The following is an 18,758-nucleotide window of genomic DNA, read 5'->3' as shown; positions in this document are numbered from 1 at the left end:
CAGTAGTAAGTAGATCATGAAACTCTTAATCTCAGTCATGAGTTTGAGTCCCACAATGATTGGAAGTATTTTGGTTGTTCTTCTAGGCACAGACTTAGAAGCCTCCCTGCTGAGCTTTGAAAAGTTGGACCGGGCTTCACCGGACCTCTGGCCTGAACAATGTAAGTTGCACTCAAGTGGGAAATGTGAAAAGGCATGGAGAATCTTTTTGGCAACTATGATACTGCTCTGACTTACAACCTGCTGTTAGGATGTTACTGACAGTGTCTGTTGGGAGGGCAGTTGTCTGGTACTGTGCCACTCGCTTTTGTGCACATGCACATTCATTTACATAGGCATGCTCATACACTTTTGTTTAGCAAACATAACAAATGTTTAGTTGAACTAACACTTTTTAACTACTGCGTTTTCTATCCTTTCAGTATTTGTATTTTAAAAGTGGTTTTTAAAATACATATTAGCTAATTGTGAGTAAGCACTTTATTATAGCTAATCCAGTTTAAGGCTGCCGTCCTTTGCAGAATTAGCTTGGAGTAAACCTCACTTACTGTGAACTTTACTTCTCAGTAGATGTGTATAGGATTGCACTCAAGGGCTCCAGGTGTGTGTTTCATTGATGGACCAAAGAGAAATCATACAAATCACTACTGAGCTGCAAATGTTACAGAAGCAAATAATTAGTGTTGCGTTTGCACGGTCACAGAATTGAACATGAATGTGAAGTAATACATGGTACAAATGAACAATCATTTTATGCTGAATGTCTCTAGCAATTTAACTGATGGAGTTAGCGACAGAAATCGTAAATTGCCCTTGAAGTTGTAGAGAAAGTTGTACTCCAGTAACTGTTTCTGTCTTGTCTCCAGTACCAGGTGTTGCTGAATTTGCAGCTTCTTTTAAAAGTGTAAGTAATTTCTCACTTGGATTGACGATTCAATACTAAACTATCTACTCAGAAGTAAGCCCCAATAAATTCAGTAGGACTTAGTCTTGTTCACCTAAACCCTAGAATCATCACCCAGTGTTATTCCCATTGTGTTGTTCAGAAACCTGATATATTGCCCAAGCAGGCAAATACATCCCATTTCATGCAAATAAACTGACTAAGAACTAATTCTAGACTTGCATGTTGTGGCTAACTTGACATAGCTGACCCATCCATTAGCCAAGGTAAATCAGCAGATTTTAGGTCTCCATTAAAGTAGAGCAAATCGGTATGTTTTTCACTTACTATAGTTTTTACACTATTTTGTGGAGCTGTTGACCTTCTCTGCCTCAGGCACCAAAAGTGTATTGGGCCATCTCTGCAACTTGCAAATTCCGGTTGTGTGTTTCTTCAGTGGAAGCTTAGCAACCTGCCATATTCAAGGACAACTGAAACGGTTGTTTTTGAAACTCCTTTTTAAAAAAAATATAAAAATTGATATCTTAAACTCATGACACTTTGTCTTTTTTCAGCCTACTTTTATTTTTTAGATAATTAAGTTTTGCACTATATATTTTTTAATATTTGCAACCATGAGAACTTTTTGTTTGTTTGTTTGTTTGTTTGTTTGTTTAAAACTGGGTTTAGGGGGTGTCTTAAAAGAGGAATCTGACCAGTGAGTCATAAAGTGGTTGATGATAGTTATATTCTGTGTAAGTGTCATGGAGCTGTAAAACGTAATAATTTTCATACTTCTGAGTTAAGAATCTATTAGTGTCTAGATAATGCACGCTGAGTTTTGTTCTCTCTGCTACATTAAAATTGTAGTAATTTTTTGTAGTTTATATAACATTGTGTAACTATTTAGAACTTGACTGGTGATCTGCATTTTTTTGTACTTGTATCACAAACAGGATTCTGTGTAGTCTGCATGTGCCAGTGCTGATATAATCTTATTTGAATTGAACTTCTATGCTTACAATGGGAATATTTTGCAAAAACAATAGTTGCTAATATTTCTTATTTACATTTTGATCCTGTTAAAAAAAAAAGCTTCCAGCAGCTAAAGTCCAATGCAATTAACAATTGCTATGCAATGCAAAATGCTGTTGGGGAGCAGGTTTTGATCTGGTTTTGTATTCCGGCATGATAAAAGGGTTTCTGGCTCTTTCCTTCATTTTGACAGCCTCAGCAATGGTAAATGGTAAAATAAAAAATATGTGTGGTTATTCAAAAACTCTACAACTAATGCTACAACCTTAATTCCACTTACCTGGGAGTAAGCCCCATAGAAAACACGTGCTCTGTATCAAAGTATAGTGGAATTTTATACAATTTGGCAGCTGAGCCTATTTTCTATCAGCTGGCTTCAGATATTAGAAATATTTCCCAGTTTCTGTTTATCAAAGAAACAGGTAATCACATTTTTTTCTATATATGTGTGTGTATTTGTTTTTAATAGCCCATCACCAGTTCTCCTCCCAAATGGATGGCTGAATTAGAAAATGATGATATTGACATGTTAAAAGGTGAGTTCCTGTCAATGTTTGAGCACTTTAAATGACTGGAATTAACAAGCCCAGTATAGTTTGTCTTTAAAACTACACAAATAGTTAAATATTTGTTTTTTATCTTTTTAAGCTCTACTGAAGCATTCATCTGAACGTATGTGGGCAAAAGATTGTGATGGGGGGGGGACAGGGGTGCACACGTAAGCCCACCCCTGTGTCCCTGCACACATCTCCTTCACACCAGACCTTTCCATGCTGGGAGGGAAAGCTTGAAGGGTTTGGCCAAGGGTGCGACCAGCTAATGTTCATCATGTATCTGTGATTTTGGATCCATTCATTGAACCTCAGACTTGGAGAACATCATGCAAGATGTTCTCCAAGACCTTGAAATGTTGTTGTTGTTGTTCAGTCGTTCAGTCGTGTCTATTAAACCACTAGTGAATTTCTGTATGTAATATTGGTTTCCAGAATTGTTGTTGTTGTTGTTGATGATGATGATACAACATTCTGGGAGTGATAAAACTCTTCTTTGTGTGGGATGTAAGCACAGAGCAGCCAAACACAACACTCCTAGAGAGGACATGAAGGTAACTCAGTCCTCCAGGCTTAACTTCCTGTTTACCTGGACTGAGTTACAGGAAACAGAAGTAGGTGTGGTCTTACCTGGGAGGAAGATCCCAAAGAAGACTCTCCATTTTGCCTCATCCTTTGAAGAAGCAGGATGCTCTCTCAGCCTGCAGCTGAGAGAAGCAGAAGTGAAGCCTGTTCCCTTATGGAATCAGCTTCACTGCATGTAAATACATTTATCTAAGTTTGTCTGCCTCTTTTTGCCTGTACTGTAACTCATGGATGTCTGTAAGTAAACTCCTTTTATATCTTATAATCAGTATTGTGTCTTTCTACTTTTAAGAGGGAACAAGGGGAATATACCAGGAATATAGCTGGCTTAAGCAAGCCTATGCAAACGTTTTTCTGCTGTGTTTTAAAAGGGAATGTAAACTCTGCTAAGTTTGGAGCTTGCTCACACAAGCTGGGATTGAGATATATAAATAATATATACTCATCCACACTCCTAAACATTCCCACAAAGGGTTATTGGCCCCAGTATTGCATATTTTTGTGTATTTTTGAAGGATTGCATTGGATTGTGTTTTTGAGTTGAGTTGGATTTTTTTTTTAAAGTACTTCCTGGTGAGCACATGTTTCTTTGTCTTTGTTCTTTTGTTACTGTGCTGAAAAGGGATTAATCCCCCTCCCCTCCCTCAGAGTTTACAGTACTCAGAGGCAGTGAAGATTTATTTGAGTTTTTTGTATTTTTGAGCATTTTTGAGTTTTTGTTTTTGGAATTTTTGACAAATTTTTGGATTTTTGAAATTTTTTCAACTTTTTGAATTTTAAGATGGCTAGTCTAGCTTTTGATAGTGAAGCAAGGCCAAACTATATGCTGCTGAACGACCATAATTTTGTGCACTGGAAGCAACGCTTAATGGTATATCTGAGTGCAAGGAACGTTCTGCAGGCTATAAAAGATGAAAAGCCTACAGGAGATAAAGAAGAAGATTTAGCCAAAATTGAAGCCTGGGAAAGGAAGAATAGCGAAGCCAAGCACATAATTTTAAGTGCACTTCGCGATGAGCATCTATCCTTAATAAACATTGAGGATGATGCATCCCAGATTTTAAAAGACATTGAGCGGATTTATGGAGCATCTACACAGAACTCCTACAGGCATTTGCTAGATAAATTGCTCAAGTTAAAGATGAACTCCAGAGAGCAGTTCACAGAGCATGTTAAGAGTTTTTCAGAGATTGTGCAAAGAATTGCTCTCACTCCTGAAGCTCTTAATGAAGTGACTAAGGTGACTTTCTTGCTAGCATCGCTAGGACCAGCATTTTCTTCATTTAGAAGCCTAATGGATCACACAAAAGATCTGACTTTTAATGAATTAATCAGCCACTTAAGAGAGGAATGCAGAGAAAGCTTGGATTCTCAAGAGCGCAACTCTAGGAGAGGTGACTGTAATTATGCTTCTAAAGCAAAGAATTCCCAGACCTTTCAGCAAAAGGCAGAAAGGAAGGAAAGATTTAAGTGCTCCATGCTGTTACAAGAGAGGAGTTTAGCTGTCCAGAATTATGAAAATGTGCATAATACGTGGATTTTAGATTCTGGAGCGAGCTCCCATTACTGTTTTGTAAAAGGATATTTTAATGAATTAAATGATCAAGAATCTGAGATCGAAATAGCTGATGGCCGCATTTTGAAGTCGGAAGGTGCAGGTTCTGTGCATTTGGAATTCAATGTAGATAATGAATCTTTTAGAACCAGAGTGTCTGATGTTCAGTATGTGCCAGAATTGAACTGCAATTTACTCAGTGTGTCCGCTTTGGACAAGAAAGGCTTCAAGATCACATTTGAGAATGGACAATGTAGTGTGACCAAAGATGGTGAAGTGTATGCTGAAGCCAGACTAACAAATGGGGTTTATGAGCTTAATGTTTCAGAAAAGCAGTCTGCAAAAGTCGCCCATTCCAGCCAGAAGGATGAAGCAGATTTAACGCTGTGGCACCGAAGATTGGGACACAGAGACAGAAACGTCATTCTGGATCTACAAAAGAAGGATCTTGTAAGAGGTTTGCAGGTAAAAGGGAGCAACAACCAGGCTCCAACAAAATGCATAAGTTGTATAACTGAAAAGGCTGTAAAACCTTCTTTTCCACGTTGTGCAGAGCAAAGAAGTACTAAAGTTTTGGACATTGTGCATTCAGATCTATGTGGACCAATCAATGTTCCATCACTTGGAAACAACAAATATATATTGATATTTCTTGATGATTTTTCGAGATATTGTGTTGCATACTTCATCAGAGAGAAATGTGAGACAGTAGAAATGTTCAGAGACTACATTGCCATGGTCAAGAACAAGTTCCAGAGAGCTCCGGGTGTGTTGATGAGTGACAATGGAGGTGAGTACTGCTCACGTGAAATGCAAGATCTCATGTCCAAGGAAGGTATCATACATGTAACCACAGTCGCATATACCCCACAACAGAATTCGATAGCCGAAAGGAAATTCAGATCCATTATGGAAATGACAAGATGCATGCTAAAGGAAGCATCCTTGCCCCAAAGGCTATGGGGAAATGCAGCCCATACAGCCGTTTATCTCCAGAATAGATTGCCCACCAAGGGGGCAGAGCGCACACCATTTGAACTTTGGCATGGAAGAACGCCTAATTTGTCACACATACGTGTGTTTGGTAGTCTGTGTTACTATCACGTGCCCAAGGAACACAGACACAAGCTAGACTCCAGAGCACAGGCAGGTATCCTGGTTGGGTACGCCTCTGGAGGAAAAGGATACAGAGTGATGGACTTACGAACTGGTAAGGTCAGCGCACAACATGCAATCTATTTTGATGAGCATGCAAAGGTTGACACAAGGAAGACTGTCATTGACTGTTCCAAGGAGTCAGAATGGACTCAAGAACTTATACACTTTCCTTCTGTAACCCCACAAAGTACTAATCTGCCTTCTAGTGTCATAGCGCCCCCTACAGGTGATGCACCAGAAGACGCAGAGGACCAGAATCCTGGCGGCTCCAGAGACGAAGAGGATCCAGAAGGGGACATGCCAGCGTTGGAGGATGATGAAGAAGCTGATGCGGTTCAGGAACCAGAACCAGAGGTCAGACGCTCATCCAGAACCAACAGAGGTGTTCCACCGGTAAGGTTGTCCTACCTTGCAGGGTCGGCGTCACCACAGGAACCTTCCACATGGGAAGAGATTCAGCGGATGCCAACTGCAGAAGCCAGTCTCTGGAAGAAGGCCGCGCAGGAGGAGATGGATGCACTGCATCAAAACAAGACTTGGACCCTCACAGAACTACCTCCGGGTAAGAAAGCCATTGGCTGCAAGTGGGTTTTCAAGGTTAAGAAGGGGTCAGAAGGGGAAGTGCAACGCTACAAAGCAAGACTAGTAGCACAAGGCTTTTCACAGAAATATGGTGAAGATTATGATGAAACGTTTGCACCAACTGTAAGATACAGTAGCGTAAGAATGCTTTTGAGCATAGCAGCCTCTAAGCAAATGGACGTGCGTCACATCGATATTTCGACTGCGTTTTTGCATGGCGAGATTACAGAACAGATTTATATGAAACAGCCTAAGGGTTTTATAAAACCGAATGAAGCTCATCTAGTCTGCAAATTAGAAAAAGGACTTTATGGATTAAGGCAGGCTGCTAGAGCTTGGAATCAGAAATTGCACAGTATGCTGGTGCAACTTGGATACAAGCAAGGAAACGCTGACAAGTGCTTGTACAGTAAGTCAAGTAATGGACAATTTTCTTATATATTGGCTTTCGTTGATGACTTGATTATCGCAACATCTAATAACAGAGACTATGTGCAAATTGTGAAACACCTCAGCAAAGAGGTGGGAGTCAAAGAACTAGGAGACGTCAAGTACTACCTAGGAATCCAAGTGGAAAGAGAAGAAGACGGATCATTTCTTCTCAGCCAGCGACAGAAAATAAATGAACTGATTGAATGCATGCAGTTGCAAGATGCAAACACAGTTGCAACGCCCATGGCCACAGACTTCCTGAAGAATCAGCAGGATTCGAAGCTGTTGCCAGACAACAGTGAATATAGGTCGGTAATTGGTAAACTTTTGTATTTAGTTACCACATGTAGACCTGACATAGCCAATGCAGTGGGGATTCTTAGCAGGAAAGTGAGTTCTCCCACTGAGCATGATTGGGCTGGTGTGAAGAGGGTGGTGCGTTATCTGAAGGGTACGGTGAACTGTAAATTAAGGTTGCCAGCTGTCAGTGACCCTAAGTTGGTGGGGTACACTGATGCAGATTGGGCTGGGGATAATGCTGACTATAAATCAACAAGTGGTCATGTTTTTATGTTTGGGGATGGACCTGTTGTGTGGGGCAGTTATAAACAGAACTGTGTAGCATTATCTTCCACAGAAGCTGAATATATTTCTGCATCGGAAGCGTGCCGAGAGATTGCCTGGCTGGATGAACTCATCAAGGACTTTGGTTTGGTGAGAAAGCAAGCTGTCAGTTTGCTGGAGGACAATCAGAGTTGCATAAAACTGACTCAGAGTGAAAAGTTCCTTGCCAGGACAAAACATATAGGTGTGAGGTACCATTATATACGTCAGGCAGTCCAGGATGGACTTGTGGAACTGTCGTACTGCTGCACCAATGAGATGGCTGCGGACATCCTGACGAAGCCCCTCCCAAGAGAGAGTTTCCAGAATCTACGTGTCAAGCTGGGACTCTGGGTGGTTGAATAAAGTTGTATATGTTTGTATGTTGTGTTCGTCTGAGAAGGGGTTTGTGGGATGTAAGCACAGAGCAGCCAAACACAACACTCCTAGAGAGGACATGAAGGTAACTCAGTCCTCCAGGCTTAACTTCCTGTTTACCTGGACTGAGTTACAGGAAACAGAAGTAGGTGTGGTCTTACCTGGGAGGAAGATCCCAAAGAAGACTCTCCATTTTGCCTCATCCTTTGAAGAAGCAGGATGCTCTCTCAGCCTGCAGCTGAGAGAAGCAGAAGTGAAGCCTGTTCCCTTATGGAATCAGCTTCACTGCATGTAAATACATTTATCTAAGTTTGTCTGCCTCTTTTTGCCTGTACTGTAACTCATGGATGTCTGTAAGTAAACTCCTTTTATATCTTATAATCAGTATTGTGTCTTTCTACTTTTAAGAGGGAACAAGGGGAATATACCAGGAATATAGCTGGCTTAAGCAAGCCTATGCAAACGTTTTTCTGCTGTGTTTTAAAAGGGAATGTAAACTCTGCTAAGTTTGGAGCTTGCTCACACAAGCTGGGATTGAGATATATAAATAATATATACTCATCCACACTCCTAAACATTCCCACACTTTGAAGTATATGTTTCAGTTTTTCTGTATAACCATTTTAAATTTCATGGTTAATTATTACTGCAGTATTGTTAAATTTGTTACACATACTTCACCAGCAGGTCACAGGGCATTTTTAATTCTTCAATAAGCTTCTTACATAGATGCTTCAGATCAGGCTAGATGTATGACTGGATGTTGGATTTGTATGTCTACACCAATTTTTTGTCTATATAGCCTCTAAACCAGCTCCAGTCATGCAAGCTAAGCTTAAGGATGTGGCGGGAGCGGTTTATAGCCGTTTAAATGGACTTGAGCAACACTATGTAAAAAAGAGAAGAGCTGTAACCCTAGACATATTTGGACAATGGTGTGCCAAATACATTTTGTATAATATAATAGTGACAAAACTAAAGAAACAACATGAAGAGTCTTTGCTAGGAATTTATTTCATGGCATATCTAAAGCCACGGTTCTTCTTTTTTAAGAGTTGGGGAGTCTCACCACAGCTAATCTAATGGAGAAAGTGAGAGGTCTGCAGAATCTGGCATACCAACTGGGACTGGACGAATGTAAGTAGATACCGTATTTTTTGCTCCATAGGGCGCACCGGACCATAGGGCACACCTCATTTTTAGAGGAGGAAACTAGAAAAAAATATTTTTTCTGGTTTTCCTCCTCTAAAAGCCCTGTTTTTTTAGGATCAGCTAAAAGTTTTGCAGCTTTTTTTGCAAAGGGAAAAGCCCTGGTTTTTAGAGGATCAGCTAAAAGTTTTGCAGCTTTTTTTGCAAAGGGAAAAGCCTTGGTTTTTTGAGGATCAGCTAAAAGTTTTGCAGCTTTTTTGCAAAGAGAAAAACCCTGTTTTTTGAGGATCAGCTAAAAGTTTTGCAGCTCCTTTTCCAAAGGGGAAAAAGCAAAGAGGAAAAGCCCCATTTTTATGGGGTTGAACTCACATTTCTGCAGCTTCTAAAGGAAAGGGAGCCTTTTCTACAGTTTCCAGACAGATAATCTAATCAGCCAGTCACATGTTGCTGGGGAAACAAACAACCTCCCTCTGCAGCACATTCAACAAAGGAGGGCGGGGCTGAAAGGCAGCCAAGGACTCTTATCTCTCTCCTGATCTCTTGCTGATCAGCTGCTGAGCGGGTCCTTTCAACACCCCCTTTTCTCTTTGTAAAATAAAAAGCATGATCCTCTTTTGGCCCCTGGGCAATTCAGCTCCAGGGACCACTATTCGCTCCATAAGACGCACAGATATTTCCACTTACTTTTTAGGAGGGAAAAAGTGTCTTATGGAGCGAAAAATACAGTAGTTGCTAAAGTGTATTCTGTTTTAAAACTGTAGATCTATTGCTTAATTTTCTTATAGAGCTATAGGAAAACTTTACATATTCAATAAGGACTTATTCAATATTTCACTTGTGAGAAATAATACAATAGCCAGGCATGTATGATATTGCACTGTTAGTCTCCTGAAAAATTAACAGTTTGGAGTGGCTGCATCAGTAGTAGAATAGCTCTACTAGCAGTTGCTGGGTTCCTACAACGATTGTGTTTCTCAACGATTTAGGTGGAATGTTTCTCCTGTTTCTGCTGTGAACCTCACTGATGTTTTGTAATAGTAACTCCATAAGATAACTGAAGTATGAATTCCGAGTACCTCGGAACACTTCTTACTTGAAGATAAACTTACTCTATTAGGATTATGTACTATCTTATGATATTCAAGGTAAATAAATAATTATTTGAAGCAGTTTATGAGTCACAACAAGAGCTATCTTTCAGTATCCTCTAGGTGGCAGCAAAATGCTACCTAGAGATAATTGGTTCTCTTCAGTGATGTTTTTGCAGCTTTTTAGATTCGGATTGAGTTCTTTTGGGAGGTGGGAGTGTTAATTACTGAATTTTTATATTGTATTGAAAAATGATATCAGAAAGATTGTCTCCATCTAGTAGTGTTGATGGTCCCTTATTTTCGTGGAATGGTAGAGAAATTTCAGTTGACATTTTTTTTTCATTCTTCGTTAGCAGTTTGCAGGTTTAGGCATTGTAATTCTTATGGTCAGTCTTTGCTCTCTCTTGAAATTAGATTTGATATTTTGCTGAGGGGACAATTTATTTAGGTAATTCTAGGGTTCAATTGGTTTTTAAGCTATAAATTTATATTTCCATGTATTAATATTTCCCATTATAAAACTTGCCTTTCTTTGCTGCTCTCTGACATTTAGAATGTTCCTGCATATTGTATATGACCACTGAAAGCAAGCCATAAGAAAATTACCTTAGTAACTTAGTTTGTAACTTATGGTACTATCCTGTTCATTAGGATCCTCTGTACAATTAGGTAATGGCACAATCAAATCTTAGTTTAATAAGCAGAGATATGCGCAAGCATCAGGCACCTACCCCCAACTTCTTTGTTCCCCCCTTTGCCCAAGCCAGAAAGCAGATTAAACCATGATTTCTTGTTAACATCTGATTCAGGAAGCTGTGGAAAGACAGGACAGGATAGAACTTTTAAGTTATGGCTTCCATATCCTGGCTTTTTCAGCAGCCATTAACCATAGTTTCCTGGTTCATATGTAATATGAAATCACAGTTAAATGCATCTTCCTGGTTTGTTCATTCGTGCAAAGGATTAAGCAGAGTGATTGCATTCAGGTGCCTGAAGCTCATGAATAGTTTAATAAGATGAGATGAGATTTGATTATTCAAATGTTACCATTAAATAACTTGTTTGGAGGATCATAACTCTTTACATAGCATTTATATACCACCTTTCAATAAAGTTCTCCCGATGGCTTACAAAATAAAAATCCTGAAACAAATACCAATAGCAGAGAGAAGACAATTCATCTCCTACAACTTGGGAGCAAGAGAAGAGGATAAACAAGGCTCATGAGAGGGCATTCTGTAGTACTGAAAGGCCCCTTGGGTATGTCAACCTGATACGCTTAAAGGATGCTGGCCAGCTAGCTGTCCACAGGCAAAATCCAGCCCCCCAAGCAGTTCTACTGGGTCTCTGGCAGTTCTATCAGATTGTACTTGAGGTATGCTAAAAAGTAAAAAATTAGAGAAGCTCTGTTCTGCAAAGGCAGAGATCTGTCTGTAACAGTCTATGCACTGAAAAATTGCTCATAAAAAATGGTGACAATGCACATGCAATGTTAGTGCTACCTCTATATAAGCATGGTTCAAATGCAGTGTTGGCCTTGTATAGGCCTGGGGCATACCTATACTAAGATGGTGCCAAAACTCTGAGGGCATCTGGCTGGCCAAGGCTGTTCTACGTTGATAGCACCAGTGTTGCAACAAGCTCCGCACTGTCAAGTTTGTTGGTGGCTTTTCTGTTGTTATGGGACCAGGCCACTGAATATTAGCCTCTAGTCCATCAGTAGACTGTGATCAATATTCTGCCTCCTTCTTTCTCCTCATTCCCCACTTCCCACTCTGGTCATGTTATTGTGGGGTTTGTCATAAAGTTTGTGTAGTAAGGTATGGTTCTGTCCCCCAGACAACTATCTGGAAACAGAGTGAGTGCAAGAGTCTGAGTATTCCTGGTTTAGGTTCTAGACTACTCCAGTACAGGAGATGGAGTAAATTCCATTGCTGGGTCTTATTGTGAGGTATGTAAAGCTTGATTGAGATTGCTGTCAACCAACTGATAGCTTCCATACAGCCACACAGTTTTAAATGAGCCATAATAACAGATCTGATACCTTGTTTTAGATCGGGGATAGCCAGTTGCAATCTACAGGCAGCATCAGGAGTGCAGCTAGTTATCTAGTCCCTGCTAGGCTCATTGTGTTGAGAAAATAATCTGAGGGTGAAGACAAAGCTGAGACTCTTCCGTGCTCATATTTAGGGCAGGGCGGGGAGCGAATGGCTAAAATCAGTTGTTCCAGAAAGCAGTAGGGTGTGACTAGAATAACCGTGTGACTAGAAGAACCTTGTGTCTACATTGCTCATCAGATGTATGAGTAAACGTAGCATGCTCATAGGTTCTGAAACTTTCTAGTGTTGCCCTCCATGTTCATCTTGCTGAACATGCCATAATGTAGCATTGGGGACTCTCCAGGGTTTCATGCAGGAGACATTCTCCCAATGTGGACATGTCAAGGACTGAATCTGGGACCTACCATGGAGGCTTTAGCCCTCCCCCTCTGCAACAATAGGTATAAAAGCCTCTGATTGGGGGTGCAGGCACTCTGTACAATCTCAGAGGCACCACCATTCCATCGTGTGGTCCAAGGATGAGCTCAGCACCAGTAGGGAACATAGCAAGGTGCCTTATACTGAGACAGCTCATTCGTTCCTCAAAGTCAGAATTGCCTAGCCTACTGAGAGCAACTCTCCATAGGTTTCTCCCAGTATTACTTGAAGATGCTGGGGATTGACCCTGGGTTGCTTCATCTGCTTGCCACAGCTTGCTATTGTGCTTGGCATATTTCATTTTCCAGCACTCAAAAGCTGCCCGCCAGATCATGGGCGATCCTGGTAGAGCGCCCCTCTGATTTTCACCATCCCACCTCAGAGGAGGAGCAAAAACACTTCCATGCTGTGCAAATACCAATGGATGGAAGAGGAGCCAGGCACATAGGGTACTACCCAGCCTCACAATCACTTCTGTCTGGAAGGAAAGGCCAGCCTTTCCATAAGCCATGGCTGAAGAGGCTCCTGCTGACTGGAAGATTCCTGCCGATCCTGAGATCCATGGTGGAATCTGTCCTGCATGATTTTAATGCATCCAGACTGCTGTTTCTGTATAATACAGTTGATTTAAAATGAACAACTTATATTTTGTATTGATCTCTTGTTTTATGCTGCTTTTTAAAAATGTTGCTCCTTGAGATAACTCTGCAGCCCCCAGGTTAGCAACCACTGATCTGGACTATTGCTGTTTGTGTAGTACAGCATAAAATGCGACCAAACCTCAAGTTTAAATAATAGAACAGTTGTGATGTGCAGAGCAATGGTTCAGAAAGAGCTGGTTTCACCTCGGAGAATTGGCTTTATTAAATACAAAGCAACCATCTGTTCTTAAATGTAGTCAGAATTACTTTAGCTAAAATAATTTGCAGCGATGGTTAGACAACCATGTAAAATTTTACTTTAAAATATTTTATGATTGTCCTACACTTAATGAATTCATCTGATATTAATTTTGTATTCCCTGATATGCACAACAAATATTTATTTAACAAAGTATCAGAAACCACATCAAAATTCAGAGCTTTTTTTTTTTTGGCTACAATGTAGATTACCAGAGTCATGTAACTGCATAAACTGTAGAACATGCTGTTTGATACCTAGTCTCCAAGGAAAATAACAAGATGGCATTTAGACATTGTTTTGAAAGTGAGAGTGCTTTATGATGAACAGAGGGCTTGGAAGTTCTGTAACTTGATAACCGTATTTATGTAGGTTTTTGTGTATGGAAAGTGTGGCTTGCTAGTATGCCATGAAAGAGAATACTAGAAGCCCACATACAGTTGCATCCTGACTTAAGTTAGTTGAGCTTGGGCCCCATTGAAATCAGTGAAACAGATTAGTCACAATTTGACTTGCATTCCATTTATTTCAACTAATTTAGTGTGGATCCAACCCATGTACTTACTTTGTGTTGTGTAATTGCCAACATGCTGGCTTCTTTTGGAATGAACATGGATGTTCTGCAGGTTCTATGGTTTGCTTCTTGTGTTTCATCTGGTATTCAGATAAGATATCTTGACTCCAAAATGTGTATGTAATGTGGCAAATATATAAACTTCAGGTTTCTCTTTTAAAGTCTCTGGCAGGGCCTTCATTTGCTTGGGGGCATGGAAACATGCATCTGTCCCTTGCCTACACATTTAAAGAGAAATTTCCATGGGATAAGAGCACAGAGAGATGATAGAAGATTGTAGTCCTACTTTCCACACATAGTTGGGGGAATCTAGAAATAATTTAGTAGTAATAAGAAAGAAGAAGAAGCTGCTGGATCAAGTTGTTGCTGGTAGGAAGCTTACAAAAGCAGGACCTGAGTACAGCAGCACTTTCCCGGACTGCAGTTGCTAGCTGGGAACAGCTTCTTCAAGGAAACAGACTACAGTGTAGGCCAGGCATGTCCAAAGTCCGTTTCGGGGGCCCAAACTGGTCGGCCCTCACACATGTTCACTTCATCAAATCTGGCCCTCTTTGAAAAAAGTTTGGGCATCCCTGCTGTAGGCTTCTGAGAAACTAGTCAGCTATGGAGAGTACTTAGGTTTCCAGCACTCCTGGGTGTATGTTAGACCTCACAGGCACTCACCCCAGTGCTCAGCCTGGAATATATTATTTTTTTCATACTTCATTCTTTTTTTATCATTCTAGGTCTCTTTTGACACACTAGTGTGCTGTTCACATGTAGAGGAACAAGACATTCACCTTTGTTTTTGCTGCTCATCACGCAGCTTGGCTTGTTTACTCACTGTTTTGTTTTTTGTTTTTTTATGTGTGAGCATTTCAGTTTCTAAAAAGAGCCACCCAAATACCAATTTAGAATTAGGATGCACACAAGACTCTTGAATTGGCTAATTTTGACATGTAATATTCTTAACTATCTGCAGTCCACAGATCATGACCTCAACTTTTTATCATCGCTATTGGATTGTATGCCAGTTTTAGAAGTGAAGGAGCTATGGGAAGTTTTAATTGTACCTGTGTGATTTATCCCCAGTCAGCTCTTTAATTTCTTCTGGCTGTCTGAGGTTTCCGACATGCTGTAAATTTCACCAACTTTTTCATTATCTGCAATTTCTTTATGACTTGTGAATCGGAGTGGAGAGAGAGTGTGGATTTACAGCGGATATAAACATGTCCATAAAGTCTGTATCTGTGTCAGTAATTGTACTGCTGTCAGTGACTGTCCTGTTTTACAGGCCTCTCTTGGGGAAGGAACACACTTTGCTACTAGTGGCAGTGTAGTGTTCATCCTTCGCTTTGCATTAACTCACCAAGAGATTAGGTTGTAATAATTGGGATGGAAATTGAGCTTAGATATTGGTCTCTCTCTCTCTCTCTCTCTCTCTCTCTCTCTCTCTCTCTCTCTCTTTCTTCTTGCTCTTAGCTAATGAATAAGTGAGTGAATTATCCAGTATTTGTTTGGAAGTAAAGGGAAATGGACAGATAGCTGCTTCATGCTAAAATGTGCTGTAGTCGACTAACAATATTATAAATGATAGTGCTGTGCATATGTACAGATTAGTTGCATGTACCATAATAAACACTGTCTTTACCTGCCTCACCAGCATTTCTAGATTAACTATTTCCTTTGAGACAGTTACTTACATCCTAATAATCTCCAGCTGTTGATGACTTTTTGTTGCCCATAGGAAGAGGTGTGGGGGCAAAGAGAGAGTATTCTTTTAAATGTCAATAAATGTGCCAGGTATTTCTTGTTTACTCTCTTTGCTTCAAGTAAAGTAGTTTGATAAGCTGTAGATTTTTTTGACAAAGGCATTTTTGTGTGGCTTGTCTTTTAGTATATGAACTATTAGGTGTTTGGTATAGCAAAATGCATTTCAGACACTGGAAGATTATTCATGATGTCTTTGTGGAATGTCTCGTTCACTTGTCAAATACCCAGAATGTGAGCCGGTTCCAGCACTTCTGATATATATGCCTGCCAAACAGATTCAAACTGTGGAGAATGAAAACTTAAAATAAAGCCTTTTCGGGAAGTGTTTGGGTACAAAAGACTGTTTGATAGCTCACTTCCTTTTGTTCATGTCAGTGGATGCTAACTTTAAAGCCTATGTCACTTGCATGGCATCTTGTGGAATTACAAGGGCATCGTTCCCCATTTATAGTGAGTGAAGTTATATTTAAATAGCTACCAAAATCTGATATGTGCATGCACTTGACCTTAAATATATAGATAAGCACACTTCATTTGAGTCTTGCAACCCCAACTTTATACAAATTCATGGGAAGTTTCTAGTGCTTGAGTGTCACTCTGTCTAGATTTGCACCCACTGAAATGCTGTTTACCTTGTATTTTTATGTTGTCAACCACCTTGAGATCTACAGATGAAGGGTGGCATATAAATTTAATAATAATAATAATAATAATAATAATAATAATAAGCCATGATCCAAACTACTTGGTTCGCCACTATGGGCCGGGTAGAAAACAAACACCTGGTAAATTCTAACAATTGGCTGTTGTGTGCATGTCTCTCTAGGCTTGTTCACACATTTCGCTGAACAAGGGTACCAATTACCGGTATCTCTACACATGTTCTATACAGCTAAACTATTGTGTACACACTGTGCTCCGCTGCATTATTAAAAAAACAACTATTTGTGTACACAGATTGTACACTGATTGAATGTAACGTGCGAACATGCTCAAATATTTTGTACTATAACAGAACACGACTAGTAATCACATACAGCTCCCAAGTTAAAACAGTACAACGCATCATCAGAGATCTGCAACCTCTCCTAGACAATGACAGCTCTCTTTCTCAAGCTCTGGGAGGAAGACCTTTCATCGCCTACAGACAGCCACCCAATCTTAAACAACTCCTCACCCACAATAATACAACAACAGGACTTAACATGGACACTGGTACCAGAGCCTGCAGTAAACCCAGATGCCAACTTTGCTGCCACATACACCCGGACAACACCATTACTGGCCCCAACAACATCAAACATACCACCTCAGGGCTATTGAATTGCTCATCTTCTAACATTGTGTATGCCATCAAATGCCAACAGTGCCCTTCAGCTGTCTATATTGGACAAACAGGCCAAACCCTACGCCAAAGGATAAATGGACACAAATCTGACATCAGGAATCACAAGACAGAGAAAACAGTAAGAGAACACTTCAATCTCCCAGGACATTCCATACAAGATCTCAAAGTAGCTGTCTTACTACAAAGGAATTTCAGAAATAGACTGGAAAGAGAAGTTGCTGAATTGCAACTAATTACCAAACTTAAAGCCACGGAGAGAGCTGGTCTGAACAAAGACATTGGATTCTTATCTCATTATACATGACAAAGCTATCTTTAGCCATCTCACCCCTTGCTTTTTCCTGTAAGACCAATTGCAGTCGTTAACAGTCGTCAACAGGTTTTCATTCCCACCACCCTTCTGAGTAATACCCCTCCCCACTCTCTCACTATATATTAGGGTCTGGTGACTTCTGTTTCAGTGTATCTGAAGAAGTGTGCATGCACACGAAAGCTCATACCAAGAACAAACTTAGTTGGTCTCTAAGGTGCTACTGGAAGGATTTTTTTTTTTACTTTAATGAAGTTATTGGTACACATACACCAGACTGTTTCTAAAGAGTTAGAAATTGAGAATATGGAGTCCATGTCTGAAAGCAGGCTTGACCTATTTTTTTTAAAATGTTTTTTTTAGTTTTCAAAAGTACATACTTCACCATCAACAATATGTTTAATTCAGGCCTGGCTTATTTCAGAGGTTGAATGGACTTCCGGAAGGGATTACGCTCGAAAACCAAGGTTCCACTGTACAACTTTTCTACAGTGGAAAAACTTCTATCTTGAACTAGGAATCGGCTATCATCCTTTGTCACACTTCTTTTTATCATACTGCAGGGTATATATACCGTATTTTTCGGCGTATAAGACGACTGGGCGTATAAGACGACCCCCAACTTTTCCAATTAAAATATAGAGTTTGAGATATACTCGACCGCAGATTCTCTACCCAGCGTATAAGACGACCCCCGACTTTTGAGAATATTTTCCTGGATTAAAAAGTAGTCTTATACGCCAGAATATATAGTACATAAATAAACTTGCAACTTAATTTTTACATTATAATTTTCAAAAGTAGAAGACTTACATTTTATTAAGTTGTGATTATAAACTTATAAGATAAGACAGCTTGTCATTATAAGGAGAGACAGCTGGTGTTGTCCAATTCCTTACCCACTGGACTTGGGTCTGGGTTCAACACCTGCCTCTGTCATGGGCTTGCAATATGCCTTGTGTAAATTGTGTTCCTTACTTCAGTTTCCCATCTGTAGAACATGTATAATAGTTGACAAGGCAAACAGGAAATCTGCAAATAAGTAGCAATATAATATGTAACCTGCCTTTTTCAAATCCCTGCCTACATTTTTATTTCCTACTTTAGTTTTTTATGACAAAAAGCAAATAATCTTCAAGCATTGGGTGCCAACCAAGGCAGAAAACCAGTTCAGCTCCAAATGCCAATGTAGTATTCTTTAGCATAATAATAATTTTCTTAGAAGATTTGAATGTATCCAGAATTTCAAAATAATCATTCTATACACAAAACTTGGTGGACCCTGATATATTGCAATCACAACTGTAGTTCTTTAAACAATCACATAGCCAGGGCTGTTTTTCAGCTGGAACTTACAGTAGCTCAGTTCCGGCACCTTTCAGATGGGCGCCATTG

At 39.9% G+C, this 18,758-nt stretch overlaps 1 protein-coding gene across 1 annotated transcript in view; it reads left to right on the top strand.

The window, feature by feature from the left end:
- The window catches only part of LIN52 (lin-52 DREAM MuvB core complex component), a 44,767-nt gene that overhangs the window by 470 nt on the left and 25,539 nt on the right, over positions 1 to 18,758 (top strand). Inside the window, exons 2-5 of the mRNA XM_033142876.1 lie at positions 87 to 161; positions 867 to 904; positions 2,388 to 2,454; positions 8,816 to 8,899. Of these exons, the coding sequence (XP_032998767.1) occupies positions 87 to 161; positions 867 to 904; positions 2,388 to 2,454; positions 8,816 to 8,899 (264 nt within the window). The remainder of the gene's footprint in view (positions 1 to 86; positions 162 to 866; positions 905 to 2,387; positions 2,455 to 8,815; positions 8,900 to 18,758) is intronic.

Source organism: Lacerta agilis, chromosome 1, assembly GCF_009819535.1.
Source record: "Lacerta agilis isolate rLacAgi1 chromosome 1, rLacAgi1.pri, whole genome shotgun sequence".
In the NCBI taxonomy this organism is placed as follows: domain Eukaryota; kingdom Metazoa; phylum Chordata; class Lepidosauria; order Squamata; family Lacertidae; genus Lacerta; species Lacerta agilis.
Note: the sequence above shows the minus strand (reverse complement) of the source record. Positions and strands in the feature narration are given on the sequence as shown.